General features: G+C 45.9%; 1 protein-coding gene and 1 pseudogene across 4 annotated transcripts in view; one reads left to right on the forward strand and one right to left on the reverse strand.

Annotated features, from left to right (window-relative positions):
- LOC145488990 (uncharacterized) overlaps positions 1 to 20,178 on the reverse strand; it is a 389,561-nt pseudogene that overhangs the window by 204,820 nt on the left and 164,563 nt on the right. The window lies entirely within an intron of this gene.
- LOC145490127 (P2X purinoceptor 7-like) overlaps positions 18,767 to 20,178 on the forward strand; it is a 3,423-nt gene continuing 2,011 nt past the window's right edge. For 2 of the 3 annotated variants that reach the window (XM_081469234.1, XM_081469232.1), the window contains exons 1-2: positions 18,767 to 19,271; positions 19,346 to 19,585. In XM_081469234.1, the coding sequence (XP_081325360.1) occupies positions 19,030 to 19,271; positions 19,346 to 19,585 (482 nt within the window). In that variant the 5' untranslated portion in view covers positions 18,767 to 19,029. Of the gene's footprint in view, positions 19,272 to 19,345; positions 19,586 to 19,754; positions 19,930 to 20,178 lie in introns of those variants that run through there. The other variant, XM_081469233.1, reaches the window with a different exon arrangement.

Genomic DNA, 20,178 nt, shown 5'->3' on the forward strand with positions numbered 1-20,178 from the left:
ACTTTTTGAACGCTCAGTTTCGAGCTTCTGGGCCGAAATACAACCGTATTTCACTTTAAGACTGAAATAATAGCCGAGACCGCCTTACGAGCATCGTGATTTTGACCAAGTTCAGCTCGATTTCCCGGAACTTGGGGGATATTTTCCAGTCCGGGGGACTTTAAACTAACTCCTGATGGCCTTGGTTTGCAGTTAAATGCACAAAGCGTAACTTTTTGAAGGGTCACTTTCGAGCTTCTGGGCCGAAATATAGCCCCACTTTACTTAAAGACTGAAAGAGTAGCCGAGACCGTCTTACGCGCATCGTGATTTTGACCCACTTCCGTTCGACTTACCGGAACGTCGGGGATATATTCCAGTCCCGGGGACTCTAAACTAACTGCTGATGGCCTTGGTTTGCAATGAAATGGACACAGCACATTTTTTTGACCGCTCATTTTCGAGCTTTTCGGCCGAAATATAGCCCTACTTCACTTTAAGACTGAAAGAGTAGCCGAGACCGCCTTACGCGCATCGTAATTTTGACCAACTTCGGCTCGATTTCCCGGAAGTTGGCGAATATTTTCAATTCCCGGGGAAGCTAAACTAACTTCCGATGGCCTTAGTTTGCAGTTAAATGGACACAGCAAAACTTTTGGAAAGCTCACTTTCGAGCTTATGGGTCGAAATATAGCCCCACTTAACTTTAAGACTGAAAGAGTAGCCGAGACCGCCTTACGCGCATCGTGATTTTGGGATACTTCAGCTCGATTTCCCGCAAATAGGGGGATATTTTCCAGTCCCGGGGACTCTAAACTAACTCCCGATGGTCTTGGTTTCCAGTGAAATGGACACAGGAACACTTTTGGAACGCGCACTTTCGAGCTTGCTGGCCGAAATATGGCCCTACTTCTTTTTAAGACTGAAAGAGTAGGCGGGAGCGCCTTACGCGCATTGTGATTTTGAGGATCTTCGGCTCGATCTGGCGAAACTTGGGAGATATTTTCCAGTCCCAAAGTCTCTAAACTCACTCCTGATTGTCTAAGATGTGAGTGAAATAGAGAGAAAAATTTTTGAACCCTTACTTTCGAGCTTCTGGAGTTAAATCTAAGCCCACTTTACCTTAAGACTGAAAGAGTAGCCGAGACCCCCTTAAGCGCATCGTGATTTTGACTAACTTCGGGTGGATTTCCCGTAACTTGGGGGATATTTCCAGTCCCTTGGACGCTAAACTAAGTCGTGATGGCCTTGTTTTGCAGTGAAATGGACACAGCAAAACTTTTTAAACACTCAGTTTCGAGCTTCTGGGCCGAAATATTGCACCCCTTCACTTTAAGACTGAAAGAGTAGCCGAGACCGCCGTACGCGCGTCGTGATTTTGACCAACTTCGGTTAAATTTCCCGGAACTTTGGGGATATTTTCCAGTCCCTGAGACTCTAAACTGACCCCCGACGTCCTTGGTCTGCAGTAAAATGGACACAGCAAAACTTTTTGAACGCTCACTGTTGAGCTTTTGGGCCGAAGTATAGCTCCACTTCACTTTAAGAGTGAAAGAGTAGCCGAGACCGCCTTACGCCCATCCTAATTTTGACCAACTTCGGCTCGATTTCCCGGAACTTGGGGGATATTTTCCAGTCCCGCGGACTCTAAAGTAACTCCTGATGGCCTTGCTCTGGAGTGAAAAGGACACAGCACAAGTTTTCGAACGCTCACTTTCCAGCTTCTGGGCGGAAATATTGCCCCAGTTCACTTTAAGAATGAAAGAGTAACCGGGACCGCCTTACGCGCATCGTGACTTTGACCAACTTTGGCTCGATTTCCCGGGAAATGGGGGATATTTTCCGGTACCGGGGACTCTAAACTAACTCCTGATTGCCTTGCTTTGCAGTGAAATGGACACAGCACAACTTTTTGAACGCTGACTTTTGAGCTTCTGGGCCGAAGCATAGCCCTACTTCACTTTAAGACTGAAAGACTAGCCGAGACCGCCTTACGCGCATCGTGATTTTGGGCTACTTCGGCTCGATTTCCCGGCACTTGGGAGATAATTCCCAGTCCCGGGCACTCTAAACTAATTCCTGATGGCCTTGGTTTTCAGTGAAATGGACACAGCCAAACTCTTTGAACGTTCACTTTCGAGCTTCTGGGCCGAAATATAGCCCCACTTCACTTTAAGACTGAGGGAGTAGCCGACACCGCCTTAAGCGCACCGTGATTTTGACCAACTTTGGCACGATTTGCCGGAACTTGGGGGATATTTTCAAGTCCCGGGGACTCTAAACTAACTCCTGATTGTCTTGGTTTTCAGTGAAATGGACACAGCGAAACTTTTTGAACGCTCACTCTCGAGCTTCTGGACCGAAATATAGCCCCACTTTACTTTAAGACTGAAAGAGTAGCCGAGACCGTCTTGCGCAAATCGTGATTTTGACCAACTTCGGGTCGGTTTCCCGGAACTTGGGGGATATATTCCATTTCCGCGGGCTCTAAACTAACTCCTGATGGCCTTGGTTTTCAGTGAAATGGACAAAGGAAGGCTTTTTGAACACTCCCTTTGTAGCTTCTGGGCCGAAATAGAATCCCACTTCACTTTCAGAAATAAATAGTAGCCGAGACCGCCTCACGCGCATCGTGAGTTAGACCAAGTTCAGCTCGATTTCACGCAACGTTTGGGATATTTTCCAGTCCGGCGGACTCTAAACTAACTCCGGGTGGCGTTGATTTGCACTGAAATGCGCACAGCATAACTTTTTGAACGCCCACTTTGGACCTTCTGGGCCGAAATATAGCCCCACTTCACTTTAAGACTGAAAGAGTAGCCGAGATCGCCTTACGCGCATCGTGATTTTGACCATTTTCGGATCGATTTCTCGGAACTTGGGGGATATTTTCCAGTCCCTGGGACTCTAAACTAACTCCTGATCGCCTTGCTTTGCATTGAAATAGACAGAGCAAAACTTTTTGAACGCTTACTTTTTGAGCTTCTGGGCCGAAATATAGCCACACTTTACTTTAAGACTGAAACAGTAGCCGAGACCGCATTTCGCGCATCGTGAATTTGATCAACTTCGGCTCGCTTTCCCGGAACTTGGGGAATAATTTCTAGTCCCGGGGACCCTACACTATCTTTTGATAGCTTTGGTTTGCAGTGAAATGCACACAGCAAAACTTTTTGAACGCTCACTTTCGAGCTTCTGGACAGAAATATACAGCCACGTCACTTTAAGACTAAAAGAGTAGCCGAGACTGCTTTACGCGCATCGTGATTTTGACAAACTTCGGCTCGATTTCCCGGGACTTGGGGGATATTTTGATGTCCCGGACACTGTAAACAATCTGCTGATGTGGCTTGGTTTGCGGTGAAATGGACACAGCAAAACTTTTTGAACGTTCACTTTCTAGCTTCTGGGCCGAAATATAGCCCCAGTTCACTTTAAGAATGAAAGAGTAGCCGAGACCGCCTTACGCGCATCGTGATTTTGACCAACTTTGGCTCGATTTCCCGGGAAATGGGGAATATTTTCCGGTACCGGGGACTCTAAAGTAACTCCTGATTGCCTTGGTTTGCATTGAAATGAACACAGTAACACTTTTTGAAGGCTTATTTTCGAGCTTCTGGGATGAAATATAGCCCCACTTCACTTTAAGACTGAAAGAGTAGGCGAGACCGCCTTACGCGCATCGTGATTTTTAGCAACTTCCGCTCGATTTTCTAGAATTTTGGCGATATTTTCAACTCCCGGGGACTCTAAACTAACTCGTGATGGCCTTGGTTTTCAGTGATATGGACGCAGGAAAACTTTTTGAACGCTCAGTTTCGAGCTTCTGGGCCGAAATACAACCGTATTTCACTTTAAGACTGAAATAGTAGCCGAGATCGCCTTACGAGCATCGTGATTTTGACCAAGTTCAGCTCGATTTCCCGGAACTTGGGGGATATTTTCCAGTCCGGGGGACTTTAAACTAACTCCTGATGGCCTTGGTTTGCAGTTAAATGCACAAAGCGTAACTTTTTGAAGGGTCACTTTCGAGCTTCTGGGCCGAAATATAGCCCCACTTTACTTTAAGACTGAAAGAGTAGCCGAGACCGTCTTACGCGCATCCCGATTTTGCCCAACTTCCGTTCAATTTCCCGGAACTTCGGGGATATATTCCAGTCCCGGGGACTCTAAACTAACTGCTGATGGCCTTAGTTTGCAGTGAAATGGACACAGCACATTTTTTTGAACGCTCACTTTCGAGCTTCTCGGCCGAAATATAGCCCTACTTCACTTTAAGACTGAAAGAGTAGCCGAGACCGCCTTACGCGCATCGTAATTTTGACCAACTTCGGCTCGATTTCCCGGAAGTTGGCGAATATTTTCAATTCCCGGGGAAGCTAAACTAACTTCCGATGGCCTTAGTTTGCAGTTAAATGGACACAGCAAAACTTTTTGAACGCTCACTTTCGAGCTTATGGGTCGAAATATAGCCCCACTTAACTTTAAGACTGAAAGAGTAGCCGAGACCGCCTTACGCGCATCGTGATTTTGTCGAACTTCGGCTTGATTTCCTGGGACTTGGGGGATATTTTCCCGTCCCGGAATCTCTAAGCTAACTCCTGAATGATTTGGTTTTTAGTGAAATGGACACAGGTAAAAGGGGCGCACGCTAGGTTTCCAGGTTGTAGGCCGAAATATAGCCCCACTTTATTTTAAGACTGAAAGTGTACACGAAACCGCCTTAAGCGCATCGAAATTTTTAGCCACTATGGCTCGATCTGCCAAAACTTGGGGGATATTTTCCAGTCCCGGGGACTCTACCCTAACTCTTGATGGCCTTAGTTTTCAGTAAAATGGTCACAGGTAACAGGAGCGCACGCTCGGTGTCGAGCTTCTAGGCCGAAATGTAGCCCCAGTTCATTTTAAGAGTGAAAGAGTAAACGAAACTGCCGTACGCTTATCGTAATTTTAAGAAAGTATGGCTCAATTTACCGAAACTTGGAGGATAGCTTCCAGTCTCGAGGATTCTAAACTATCTCCTGATGGACTTAGTTCTTAGTGAAATCGACACAGGTAGAAGGAGAGCACCCTCGGTGTCGAGCTTGTAGAACCGAAATATAGCCCCACTTCATTTTCGGAGTAACGAGTAGCCGAGACCGCCTTTCGCACATCGTGATTTTGAGCATCTTTGGCTCGATTTGCCGGAATTCGGGGAACATTATCCAGTCCCGAGGACTCTATGCTAACTCCTGATGAACTTAGTTTTCAGTGATATGTACACAGGCAAAAGAAGCGCACGCTCGGTGTTGAGCTTGTCGGCCGAAATATAGCCCCACTTCATTTTAAGACTGAAAGAGTAGCCGAGACCGCCTTACGCGCATCGTGATTTTGAGCAACTTTGGCTCGATCTGCCAGAATTTGGGAAATATTTTCCAGTCCCAAGGACTCTAAACTAACTCCTGATGGCTTAAGATGTCAGTGAAATGGACATAGGTAAAATAAGCGCACGCCCGGTCTCGAGCTTCTAGGTCGAAATATAGCCCCCCTTAATTTTAAGACTGAAAGAGTAGCCGAGACCGCCTTAGGCGCATCGTGATTTTGGGCCACTTTTGCTGGATTTCCCGGAAGTTGGCGAATAATTTAAAGTCCCGGGGACGCTAAACTAGCTCCCGATGACCTTGGTTTGCAGTTTAATGAACACTGCAAAACATTCTGAACGCTCACCTTCGAGCTTCAGGGCCGATAAATAGCCCTACTTAAATTTAAGACTGAAAGAATAGCCGAGAGCCCGTTACGCGCATCGTAATTTTCATCAACTTCGGCGCCATTTGCTGGACCTTGGAGAATATTTTCCAGTCCCGGGGACTCTATATTAAGTCCTGATAGCCTTGGTTTGCAGTGAAAAGGACACAGCAAAACTTTTTGAACGCTCACTTTCGAGCTTGTGGGCCTAAATATAGCCACACTTCACTTTAAGACTGAAACAGTAGCCGAGACCGCCTTACGCGCATCGTGATTTTGAGCAACTTCTGCTCGTTTTCCTGGAACTATGGGAATATTTTCCAGTCCCGGGGACTCTAAACTAACTCCTGATGGCCATGGTTTGCAGTGAAATTCACACAGCACAAGTTTTTGAACGCACACTTTCGAGCTTCTAGGCCGAAATATAGTCCCACATCACTTACGACTTAAAGAGTAGCCGAGACCGGCGTGCGCGCATCGTGATTTTGACCAACTTCGGGTCGATATTCCGGAACTTGGGGGATACTTTCCAGTCCTGGGGACTCTCAACTAACTCCTGCTTGTCTTGGTTTGCAGTGAAATGGACACAGCGAAAGTTTTTGAACGCATACTTTCGAGCTTCTGGACCGAAAGAGAACCCCACTTCATTTGACGACTGAAAGAGTAGCCGAGACCGCCTTACGTGCATCGTGATTTTGAGCAACTTCGGCTCGATTTGCCGGAACTAACGGGTTATATTCCAGTTCTGAGGACTCTAAACTAATTCCTGGTGGCCTTGGTTTGCAGTAAAATGGACCCAGCAAAACTTTTTGAACGCTCAATTTCGAGCTTCTGGGCCAAAATATAGCCCCCCATTACTTTAACACTGAAAGAGTAGCCGAGACCGCCTTACGCGCATCGTGATTTTGACAAACTTCGGGTTGATTTGCCGGAACTTGGGGGATATTTTCCAGTCCTGGGGACTCTCAACTAACTCCTGCTTGTCTTGGTTTGCAGTGAAATGGACACAGCGAAAGTTTTTGAACGCTCACTCTCGAGCTTCTGGGCCGAAATAGAGCCCAATTTAGACTGAAAGAGTAGGCGAGACCGTCTTGAGCGAATCGTGATTTTGACCAGTTTCGCGTTTATTTCCCGAAACTTGGGGGATATATTCCAGTCAAAGAGACTCTAAAGTAACTCCTGATGGCCTTGGTTTTCAGTGAAATGGACAGAGCACAACTTTGGAGCTTCTGGGCAGAAATATAGCCCCACTTTACTTTAAGACTGAAAGAGTAGATGAGACCGCCTTACGCGCAACGTAATTTTGACGAACTTCGAATGGATTTCCCGGAACTTGGGGGATATTTTGCAGTCCCTTGGACGCTAAACTAGGTCCTGATGGCCTTGTTTTGAAGTAAAATGGACACAGCGAAAGTTTTTGAACGCTCACTTTCTAGCTTGTGGGCCGAAATATAGCCAAACTTCACTTTAGGACTGACACAGTAGCCGAGACCACGTTACGCGCATCATGAATTTGATCAACTTCGGCTCGATTTCCCGGGACTTGGGGGATATTCTCCAGTCCCGGGGACTCTAAACTAACTTGTGATGGCCTTGGTTTGCACTGAAAGTGACAGAGCAAAACTTTTTAAACACTCACTTTCGAGCTTCTGGGCCGAAATATTGCCCCACTTCACTTTAAGACTGAAAGAGTAGCCGAGACCACCTTACGCACATCGTGATTTTGACCAACTTGGGCTCGATTTACCGGAACTTGGGGGATATTTTGCAGTCCCGAGGACTCTTAAGTAACCCCTGATGGCCTTGGTTTGCATTGAAATGGATACAGCAAAACTTTTTGAACGCTCACTTTTGAGCTTCTGGGCCGAAATATAGCCCCACTTCACTTTAAGACTGAAAGAGTAGCCGAGACCGTCTTACACGCATCGTGATTTTGACCAACGTCTTCTCGATTTTCCGGAACTTGGGAAAAACATTCCACTCCCGGGGACTCTAAACTAACTCCTGATAGCCTTGGTTTGCAGTGAAATAGACACAGTAATTTTTTTGAGCTTTGAGCTTGTGGGCCGAAATAGAGCCACACTTCACTTTAAGACTGAAGGAGTAGCCGACACGGCCTTAAGCGCACCGTGATTTTGATTAACTTTGGCTCGATTTGCCGGAACTTGGGGGATATTTTCCAGTCCCTGGGACTCTAAACTAACTCCTGATTGTCTTGGTTTTCAGTGAAATGGACACAGCGAAACTTTTTGAACGCTCACTCTTGAGCTTCTGGACCGAAATATAGCCCCACTTTACTTTAAGACTGAAAGAGTAGCCGAGACCGTCTTGCGCAAATCGTGATTTTGACCAACTTCGGGTCGGTTTCCCGGAACTTGGGGGATATATTCCATTTCCTCGGGCTCTAAACTAACTAATGATGGCCTTGGTTTTCAGTGAAATGGACAAAGGAAGGCTTTTTGAACACTCTCTTTGTAGCTTCTGGGCCGAAATAGAATCCCACTTCACTTTCACACTGAAATAGTAGCCGAGACCGCCTCACGCGCATCGTGAGTTGCACCAAGTTCAGCTTGATTTCACGCAACTTTTGGGATATTTTCCAGTCCGGGGGACTCTAAACTAACTCCGGATGGCCTTGGTTTGCACTGAAATGCGCACAGGATAACTTTTTGAACGCCCACTTTGGAGCTTCTGGGCCGAAATATAGCCCCACTTCACTTTAAGACTGAAAGAGTAGCCGAGATTGCCTTACGCGCATCGTGATTTTGACCATTTTCGGATCGATTTCTCGGAACTTGGGGGATATTTTCCAGTCTCGGGGACTCTAAACTAACTCCTGATCGCCTTGCTTTGCATAGAAATGGACAGAGCAAAACTTTTTGAACGCTCACTTTCGAGCTTCCTGGCCGAAATATAGCCACACTTTACTTTAAGACTGAAACAGTAGCCGAGACCGCATTTCGCGCATCGTGATTTTGACCAACTTCGGGTCGGTTTCCCGGAACTTGGGGAATATTTTCCAGTCCCGGGGACACTAAGGTAACTTTTGATAGCTTTGGTTTGCAGTGAAATGCACACAGCAAAACTTTTTGAACGCTCACTTTCGAGCTTCTGGACAGAAATATAGCCCGACTTTACTTTAAGACTCAAAGAGTAGCCGAAACCGCCTTACGTATATCGTAATTTTGACGAACTTCGAATAGATTTCCCGGAACTTGGGGTATATTTTCCAGTCCCTTGGACGCTAAACTAAGTCCTGATGGCCTTGTTTTGAAGTGAAATGGACACAGCAAAACTTTTTGAACGCTCACTTTCTAGCTTGTGGGCCGAAATATAGGCGCACTTGACTTTAAGACTGAAACAGTAGCCGAGACCACGTTACGCGCATCATGAATTTGATCAACTTCGGCTCCAATTCCAGGGACTTGGGGGATATTTTCCAGTCCCGGGGACTCTAAACTAACTCCTGATGGCCTTGGTTTGCATTGAAATGGACACAGCCCAATTTTTTGAACGCACACCTTCGAGATTCTGGGCCGAAATATAGCTCCACTTCACTTAAGACTGAAAGAGTAGCCGAGACTGCCTTGCTCGCATCGTGAGTTTGACAAACTTCGAGTCGATATTCCGGAACTTGGGGGATATTTTCCAGTCCCAGGAACTCTAAACTAACTCCTGATGGCCTTGGTTTGCAGTGAAATGGACAGAGCAAAACTTTTTGAACGGTCACCTTCGAGTTTCCTGGCCGAAATAAAGCTCCACTTTACTTTAAGACTTAAAGAGTAACCGAGACCACCCTACGCGCATTGTGATTTTGACAAACTTCGGGTGGATCTCCCTGAACTTGGGGAACATTTTCCAGTCCCCTGGACGCTAAACTAAGTCCTGATGGGCTTGTTTTGCAGTGAAATGGACACAGCAAAACTTTTTGAACGCTCACTTTCGGGCTTCTGGGCCGAAATATAGCCCCACTTCACTTTAAGACTTAAAGGGTAGCCGAGACCGCTTTGGGAGCATCGTGATTTTGACCAACTTGAGCTTGATTTACCGGAACTTGGGGAATATTTTCCAGTCCCAGGGACGCTAAACTAACTCGTGATGGTCTTGTTTTTCAGTCAAAGAACACAGCAAAACTTTTTGAATGCTCACTTTCGGGCTTCTGGGCCGAAATATAGCCCCACTTCACTTTAAGACTGAAACAGTAGCCGATACCGGATTTCGCGCATCGTGATTTTGATCAACTTCGGTTCGATTCCCCGGAACTTGGGCAATATTTTTCAGTTCTGGGGACTCTAAACTAACCCCTGATAGCCTTGGTTTGCAGTGAAATGGACACAGCAAAACTTTTTGAACGCTCACTTTCGGGCTTCTGGCCCGAAATATAGCCCCACTTCACTTTAAGACAGAAACAGTAGCCGAGACCACTTTAGGGGCATCGTGATTTTGACCAACCTCGGCTCAATTTCCCGGACCTTGGGGCATATTTTCTTGTCCCCGGGACGCTAAACTAACTCCTGATGGCCTTGGTTTGCAGTGAAATGAACACAGCAAAACTTTTTGAACGCTCACTTTCGGGCTTCTGGCCCGAAATATAGCCCCACTTCACTTTAAGACTGAAAGAGTAGCCGAGACTACCTTACGCAAATCGTGATTTTGACCAACTTCGGCTCGATTTCCCGGAAGTTGGGGGATATTTTGCAGTCCCGGGGACTCTAAACTAGCTCCTGATGGCTTTGGTTTGCAGTGAAATAAACACAGGGAAGCTTTTTGAACGCTCACTTTCAAGCTCCTGGGCAGGAATAAAGCCTCACTTCACTTTAAGACTGAAACAGTAAGCGAGACCGTCTGACGCGCACCGTGATTTTGACCAACTTCGGCTAAATTTGCCTGAACTTGGGGGATATTTTCCAGTCCCGAAGACTCTTAAGTAACCCCTGATGGCCTTGGTTTGCATTGAAATGGATACAGCAAAACGTTTTGAAGCTCACTTTTGAGCTTCTGGGCCGAAATATAGCCCCACTTCACTTTAAGACTGAAAGACTAGCCAAGACCGTCTTGCGCGCATCGTGATTTTGACCAACGTCTTCTCGATTTTCCGGAACTATGGGAAATATATTGCAGTCCCGGGGACTCTAAACTAACTCCTGATAGCCTTGGTTTGCAGTGAAATGGACACAGCAAATTTTTTGCAGCGCTCACTTTGGAGCTTCTGCGCCGAAATAGAGCCCCACTTCACTTTAAGACTGAAAGAGTAGCCGAGGCCGCCTTAGGCGCATCGTGATTTTGACCAACTTCGGCTTGAGTTGCCAGAACTTAAAAGATATTTTCCAGTCCCGGGGACTCTAAACTAACTCATGATGGCCTTGGTTTTCAGTCAAATTGAGAGAGGAAAACTTTCTGAACGCTCACTTTCGAGCTTCTGGACCGAAATATAGCCCTACTTCACTTTAAGACTGAAAGAGTAGCCGAGACCGCCTTACGCGAATCGTTATTTTGACCAACTTCGTCTCGATTTCGCGGAACTTGGGGGATATTTTCCAGTTCCTGGCACTGTAAACTACTTCCTGAGGGCCTTCCTTTGCAGTGAAATGGGCACAGCATAACATTTTGAACGCTCACTTTCGAGCTTCTGGGCCGAAATATACAGCCACGTCACTTTAAGACTCAAAGAGTAGTTGAGACTGCTTTACGCGCATCGTGATTTTGACAAACTTCGGGTCGATTTCACGGGACTTGGAGGATATTTTGATGTCCCGGACACTGTAAACAATCTGCCTATGTGGCTTGGTTCGCGGTGAAATGGACACAGAAAAACTTTTTGAACTTTCACTTCCTAGCTTTTGGGCCGAAATATAGCCCGAGTTCACTTTAAGAATGAAAGAATAGCCGAGACCGCCTTACGCGCATCGTGATTTTGACAAAATTCGGCTCGATTTGCCAGAACTTGGGCGATATTTTCCAGTCCCGAGGAGTCTAAACTAACTCGTGATGGCCTTGGTTTGAAGTGAAATGAACACGGCAAAACTTTTTGAACTTTCACTTTCTAGCTTCTCGGCCGAAATATAGCCCAAGTTCACTTTAAAGGTGAAAGAGTAGCCGAGACCGCCTTACGCGGATCGTGATTTTGACAAAATTCGGCTCGATTTCCCCGAACTTGGGCGATATTTTCCAGTACCGAGGAGTCTAAACTAACTCCTGATGGCCTTGGTTTGCAGTGAAATGAACACAGTAACACTTTTTGAACGGTTATTTTCGAGCTTCTGGGATGAAATATAGCCCCACTTCACTTTAAGACTGAAAGAGTAAGCAAGACCGCCTTACGGGCATCATGATTTTGAGCAACTTCCGCTCGATTTTCTAGAATTTTGGCGATATTTTCCGGTACCGGGGACTCTAAACTAACTCCTGATGGCCTTGGTTTGCAGTGAAATGGAAGCAGCAAAGCTTTTTGAACGCTCAGTTTCGAGCTTCTGGGCCGAAATACAACCGTATTTCACTTTAAGACTGAAATAGTAGCCGAGACCGCCTTACGCGTATCGTGATTTTGACCAAGTTCAGCTCGATTTCCCGGAACTTGGGGGATATTTTCCAGTCCGGGGGACTTCAAACTAACTCCTGATGGCCTTGGTTTGCAGTGAAATGCACAAAGCGTAACTTTTTAAACGGTCACTTTCGAGCTTCTGGGCCGAAATATAGCCCCACTTTACTTTAAGACTGAAAGAGTAGCCGAGACCGTCTTACACGCATCGTGAGTTTGACCAATTTCGTTCGATTTCCCGGAACTTAGGGGATATATTCGAGTCCCGGGGACTCTAAACTAACTGCTGATGGCCTCGGTTTGTAGTGAAATGGACACAGCACATTTTTTTGAACGCTCACTTTCGAGCTTCTCGGGCGAAATATAGCCCTTCTTCACTTTAAGACTGAAAGAGTAGCCGAGACCGCCTTAGGCGCATCGTAATTTTGACCAACTTCGGCTCGATTTCCCGGAAGTTGGCGAATATTTTCAATTCCCGGGGAAGCTAAACTAACTTCCGATGGCCTTAGTTTGCAGTTAAATGGACACAGCAAAACTTTTTGAACGCTCACTTTCGAGCTTATGGGTCGAAATATAGCCCCACTTAACTTTAAGACTGAAAGAGTAGCCGAGACCGCCTTACACGCATCGTGATTTTGGGATACTTCGGCTCGATTTCCCGCAAATAGGGGGATATTTTCCAGTCCCGTTGACTCTAAACTAACTCCTGATGACCTTGGTTTCCAGTGAAATGGACACAGGAACACTTTTTGAACGCGCACTTTCGAGCTTGCTGGCCGAAATATAGCCCTACTTCTTTTAAGACTGAAAGAATAGGCGGGAGCGCCTTACGCGCATTGTGATTTTGAGGATCTTCGGCTCGATCTGGCGAAACTTGGGAGATATTTTCCAGTCCCAAAGTCTCTAAACTCACTCCTGATTGTCTAAGATGTGAGTGAAATAGAGAGAAAAATTTTTGAACCCTTACTTTCGAGCTTCTGGAGTAAAATCTAAGCCCACTTTACCTTAAGACTGAAAGAGTAGCCGAGACCCCCTTAAGCGCATCGTGATTTTGACTAACTTTGGGTGGATTTCCCGTAACTTGGGGGATATTTCCAGTCGCTTGGACGCTAAACTAAGTCGTGATGGCCTGGTTTTGCAGTGAAATGGACACAGCAAAACTTTTTAAACACTCAGTTTCGAGCTTCTGGGCCGAAATATTGCCCCACTTCACTTTAAGACTGAAAGAGTAGCCGAGACCGCCGTACGCGCGTCGTGATTTTGACCAACTTCGGTTAAATTTCCCGGAACTTGGGGGATATTTTCCAGTCCCTGGGACTCTAAACTGACCCCCGACGTCCTTGGTCTGCAGTAAAATGGACACAGCAAAACTTTTTGAACGCTCACTTTTGAGCTTCTGGGCCGAAATATAGCTCCACTTCACTTTAAGAGTGAAAGAGTAGCCGAGACCGCCTTACGCCCATCCTAATTTTGACCAACTTCGGCTCGATTTCCCGGAACTTGGGGGATATTTTCCAGTCCCGCGGACTCTAAAGTACCTCCTGATGGCCTTGCTCTGGAGTGAAATGGACACAGGACAACTTTTTGAACGGTCACTTTCGAGATTCTGGGCGGAAATATTGCCCCAGTTCACTTTAAGAATGAAAGAGTAACCGGGACCGCCTTACGCGCATCGTGATTTTGACCAACTTTGGCTCGATTTCCCGGGAAATGGGGGATATTTTCCGGTACCGAGGACTCTAAACTAACTCCTGATTGCCTTGGTTTGGAGTAAAATGGACACAGCACAACTTTTTGAACGCTCACGTTTGAGCTTCTGGGCCGAAGCATAGCCCTACTTCACTTTAAGACTGAAAGACTAGCCGGGACCGCCTCACGGGCATCGTGATTTTGGGCTACTTCGGCTCGATTTCCCGGAACTTGGGAGATAATTCCCAGTCCCGGACACTCTAAACTAATTCCTGATGGCCTTGGTTTTCAGTGAAATGGACACAGCCAAACTCTTTGAACGTTCACTTTCGAGCTTCTGGGCCGAAATATAGCCCCACTTCACTTTAAGACTGAAAGAGTAGCCGGGACCGCCTTACGCGCATGGTAATTTTGTCGAACTTCGGCTTGATTTCCTGGGACTTGGGGGATATTTTCCAGTCCGGGAAGCTCTAAGCTAACTCCTGAATGCCTTAAAATGGTAAAAGTAAAATGGTCACAGGTAAAAGGAGCACACGCTCGGTGTCGAGCTTCTAGGCCGAAATGTAGCCCCAGTTCATTTTAAGACTGAAAGAGTAAACGAAACTGCCGTAGGCTTATCGTAATTTTAAGAAAGTATGGCTCAATTTGCCGAAACTTGGAGGATAGCTTCCAGTCCCGAGGATTCTAAACTATCTCCTGATGGACTTAGTTCTTAGTGAAATGGACGCAGGTAAAAGGAGAGCACCCTCGGTGTCGAGCTTGTAGAACCGAAATATAGCCCCACTTCATTTTCGGAGTAAACGAGTAGCCGAGACCGCCTTACGCGCATCGTGATTTTGAGCATCTTTGGCTCGATTTGCCGGAATTCGGGGAATACTTTCCAGTCCCGAGGACTCTATGCTAACTCCTGATGAACTTAGTTTTCAGTGATATGTACACAGGCAAAAGGAGCACACGCTCGGTGTTGAGCTTGTCGGCCGAAATATAGCCCCACTTCATTTTAAGACTGAAAGAGTAGCCGAGACCGCCTTACGCGCATCGTGATTTTGAGCAACTTTGGCTCGATCTGCCAGAATTTGGGAAATATTTTCCAGTCCCAAGGACTCTAAACTAACTCCTGATGACCTAAGATGTCAGTGAAATGGACACAGGTAAAATTAGCGCACGCCCGGTCTCGAGCTTCTAGGTCGAAATATAGCCCCCCTTAATTTTAAGACTGAAAGAGTAGCCGAGACCGCCTTACGCGCATCGTGATTTTGGGCCACTTTTGCTCGATTTCCCGGAAGTTGGCGAATAATTTAAAGTCCCGGGGACGCTAAACTAACTCCCGATGAGCTTGGTTTGCAGTTTAATGAACACAGCAAAACATTCTGAACGCTCACCTTTGAGCTTCAAGGCCGAAATATAGCCCTACTTAAATTTAAGACTGAAAGAATGGCCGAGAGCCCGTTACGCGCATCGTAATTTTCATCAACTTCGGCGCCATTTCCTAGAACTTGGAGAATATTTTCCAGTCCCGGGGACTCTATACTAACTCCTGATGGCCTTGGTTTGCAGTGAAATGGACACAGCAAAACTTTTTGAAGGCTCACTTTCGAGCTTGTGGACCTAAATATAGCCACACTTCACTTTAAGACTGAAACAGTAGCCGAGACCGCGTTACGCGCATCGTGATTATGATCAACTTCTGCTCGCTTTCCTGGAACTTGGGGAATATTTTCCAGTCCCGGGGACTCTAAACTAACTCCTGATGGCCATGGTTTGCAGTGAAATTCACACAGGACAAGTTTTTGAACGCACACTTTCGAGCTTTTAGGCCGAAATATAGTCCCACATCACTTGCGACTTAAAGAGTAGCCGAGACCGGCGTGCGCGCATCGTGATTTTGACCAACTTCGGGTCCATATTCCGGAACTTGGGGGATATTTTCCAGTCCCAGGGACTCTAAACTAACTCTTGATGGCCTTGGTTTGCAGTGAAATGGAGACAGCAATACTTTTTGAAAGCTCACCTTCAAGCTTCTAGGCCCAAATATAGCCCACTTTACTTTAATACTGAAAAAGTAGCCGAGACCGCCTTACGCGCATCGTGAATTTGGCAAACTTCGGGTGGATTTCCCGGAACTTGGGGGATATTTTCCAGTCCCTTGGACGCTAAACTAGGTGCCGATGGCCTTGTTTTGCAGTGAAATGGACACAGCAAAGCTTTTTGAACGCTCACTTTCGAGCTTGTGGGCCGAAATATAGCCATACTTCACTTTAAGACTGAAAGAGTAGCCGAGACCACGTTTCGCGCATCGTGATTTTGATCAACTTCGGCTCGATTTCTCGGAACTTGCGCAATATTTTCCAGTCCCGGGGACTCTAAACTAACTCGTGCTTGTCTTGGTTTGCAGTGAAATGGACACAGCGAAAGTTTTTGAACGCTCACTCTCGAGCTTCTGGGCCGAAATAGAGCCCCATTTTACTTTAAGACTGAAAGAGTAGGCAAGACCGTCTTGAGCGAATCGTGATTTTGACCAATTTCGCGTTTATTTCCCGAAACTTGGGGGATATATTCCCGTCAAAGGGACTCTAAAGTAACTCCTGATGGCCTTGGTTTTCAGTGAAATAAACAGAGCACAACTTTGGAGCTTCTGGGCAGAAATATAGCCCCACTTTACTTTAAGACTGAAAGAGTAGATGAGACCGCCTTACGCGCATCGTAATTTTGACGAACTTCGAATGGATTTCCCGGAACTTGGGGGACATTTTGCAATCCCTTGGACGCTAAACTAAGTCCTGATGGCCTTGTTTTGAAGTAAAATGGACACAACAAATCTTTTTGAACGCTCACTTTCTAGCTTGTGGGCCGAAATATAGCCAAACTTCACTTTAGGACTGACACAGTAGCCCAGACCACGTTACGCGCATCATGAATTTGATCTTTTTCGGCTCGATTTCCCAGGACTCGGGGGATATTCTCCAGTCCCGGGGACTCTAAACTAACTTGTGATGGCCTTGGTTTGCACTGAAAGTGACAGAGCAAAACCTTTTAAACACTCACTTTCGAGCTTCTGCGCCGAAATATTGCCCCACTTCACTTTAAGACTGAAAGAGTAGTCGAGACTACCTTACGCACATCGTGATTTTGACCAACTTGGGCTCGATTTACCGGAACTTGGGGGATATTTTGCAGTCCCGAGGACTCTTAAGTAACCCCTGATGGCCTTGGTTTGCATTGAAATGGATACAGCAAAACTTTTTGAACGCTCACTTTTGAGCTTCTGGGCCGAAATATAGCCCTATTTCACTTTAAGACTGAAAGAGTAGCCGAGACCGTCTTACACGCATCGTGATTTTGACCAACGTCTTCTCGATTTTCCGGAACTTGGGAAATACATTCCACTCCCGGGGACTGTAAACTAACTTCTGATAGCCTTGGTTTGCAGCGAAATAGACACAGTAATTTTTTTTTGAGCTTTAAGCTTGTGGGCCGAAATAGAGCCACACTTCACTTTAAGACTGAAGGAGTAGCCGACATCGCCTTAAGCGTACCGTGATTTTGACCAACTTCGGCTCGATTTGCCGGAACTTGGAGGATATTTTCCAGTCCCGCGGACTCTAAACTAACTCCTGATTGTCTTGGTTTTCAGTGAAATGGACACAGCGAAACTTTTTGAACGCTCACTCTCGAGCTTCTGGACCGAAATATAGCCCCACTTTACTTTAAGACTGAAAGAGTAGCCGAGACCGTCTTGCGCAAATCGTTATTTTGACCAACTTCTGGCCCGTTTCCCGGAACTTGGGGGTTATATTCCATTTCCGCGGGCTCTAAACTAACTCCTGATGGCCTTGGTTTTCAGTGAAATGGACAAAGGAAAGCTTTTTGAACATTCTCTTTGTAGCTTCTGGGCCGAAATAGAATCCCACTTCACTTTCAGACTGAAATAGTAGCCGAGACCGCCTCACGCGCATCGTGAGTTAGACCAAGTTCAGCTCGATTTCACGCAACTTTTGGGATATTTACAGTCAGGGGGACTGTAAACTACTTCCTGAGGGCCTTGCTTTGAGGTAAAATGGGCACAGCATAACTTTTTGAACTCTCACTTTCGAGCTTCTGGGCCCAAATATACAGCCACGTCACTTTAAGACTCAAAGAGTAGCCGAGACTGCTTTACGCGCATCGTGATTTTGACAAACGTCGGCTCGATTTCCCGGAACTTGGGGGATATTTTGATGTCCCGGAGACTGTAAACTATCTCCTGATGTGGCTTGGTTCGCGGTGAAATGGACACAGCAAAACTTTTTGAACTTTCACTTTCGAGCTTCTGGGCCGAAATATAGCCCGAGTTCACTTTAAGAATGAGAGAATAGCCGAGACCGCCTTACGCGCATCGTGATTTTGACCAACTTTGGCTCGATTTCTCGGGAAATGGGGAATATTTTCCGGTACCGGGGACTCTAAAGTAACTCCTGATTGCCTTGGTTTGCATTGAAATGGAGAGAGCAAAACTTTTTCAACGCTCCCCTTCGGGCTTCTGAGCCGAAATATAGCCCCACTTTAGTTTAACACTGAAAGAGTAGCGGACACCGTCTTACGCGCATCGTGATTTTGACCAACTTCGGATGGATTTCCCGAAACTTCGGGTATATATTCAAGTCCCAAGGAGTCTAAACTAACCCCTGATGGCCTTGGTCTACAGTGAAATGGACACAGCAAATTTTTTTGAACGCTTACTTTCGAAATTCCGGGCCGAAGTAGAGCCCACTTCACTTTAAGACTGAAATAGTAGCCGAGACCGCCTTAGACGCATCGTGATTTTGACCAACTTCGACTTGAGTTGCCAGAACTTAAAGTGCCACTGAAACGAAATTTTCGTATATGAGATTTTTACATAATTTTGTAGTTTGAAACACGCTGATTATCGTGGGCTAATTCGTTTTCGCCAGAAAAAAGGGGAAAGTTGTATTTTTTAGGGTTGAAAACCGCATTTTTGCTTCAAACCATGTCCGGGCCCTGGGACCGAATGAAAACGATTGTTGACGTCACTGGTTGTATTCATCTCGCTAGCGTGGGTCTTTTCTCTCATATTGTTTGTATTTATACGGTCCGGCATAATGTCTGAAAACGAGCTTTCTACGGGTGAATCTTCTTCCGAAGGGAGCGAAGACGTTTGCAGCAGTGATGGAGAAGATTATTATGTATTTAATGGTGATTTTGCGCCGTACCAAGGCGAGCCCTTGGCTTCCAGTGAAGACGGTGATAGCAATGGCGGCGGCGAAGATGAAGAAGACGAAGACGGTATTTTGCCCTCCGTTTTGGAACAACGTTTCGAAGGACAAGTTCCTTTAGACAGTTGGTGAGAGCTCATAGCTGTGATATTTTATTTTTTCGACTGAACTTTGGCTCAAGTCTAAACATTTCTGTTTACAGGTGTACGTGTGGAAATTGCAATGTGACACACTTAGCTGGGGCGCGTGAATTTAGATGCTGTTACGAAATACTTCAGACGAGAGGGAAATTTACATTTATCGGTCTCGATGCGGAATGCATTTTGAACCATCCCGACTTTTCTCCATTAACAAACCGTACTGTTCTTGAGCAAGTTGGACCACTTCTTCGCGATAAAGATGGGCGACATTATCGAAGAAGGAATGATGCAGCTCAAAATAAGTGAGTACGATGAAATAGAGTTGATATATGCTAAACTAGAAGAGCTTACACGTGAACCTCTTTACTGAAAGTCCAATACAAAACATGTCCATAATCAGCATGTTTTAATTCTACATTGCCGTTGTAATCGTGTGTTTACTGAACCTAGTAAATATCTTATAATCCTTAGGTTTCTCAGAGCTGTGGCATATCGCTGGTTGGCTAGGTGGTTGTTTGGCCCTATGGGATGGGAAAACACGAGACCTTTGCCCTCGTGCATCTACCACAGGATAAGATCAGAATTCCAAACCCATGAGACAACTGGCTACGTATCTGGTCAGGAGCGAGCTGACCAGAATGACTGAACTTTGATCTTGTATAGTTGTGGTGACAATCTTTCTGAAGTACATGCCTATGATAATAACAAATAGTTAATTTCAGACCGAGAAAGAAGTTGTTGTTGACATGTTCAGTTTCCTTTAGTTGTTTCAAAGATTGCAATTTTTTTATTATCTTATCCCTCAAATCTGATGGTCTAATTGTTAGAGGGAAATGAAAGTATTATATGAGCCTAGATAGGTAGTTTACTTAGGTTGTAGGTTCACATACATTGT

This window comes from Orbicella franksi, chromosome 6 (assembly GCF_964199315.1).
Source record: "Orbicella franksi chromosome 6, jaOrbFran1.1, whole genome shotgun sequence".
Classification (NCBI taxonomy): Eukaryota; Metazoa; Cnidaria; class Anthozoa; order Scleractinia; family Merulinidae; genus Orbicella; species Orbicella franksi.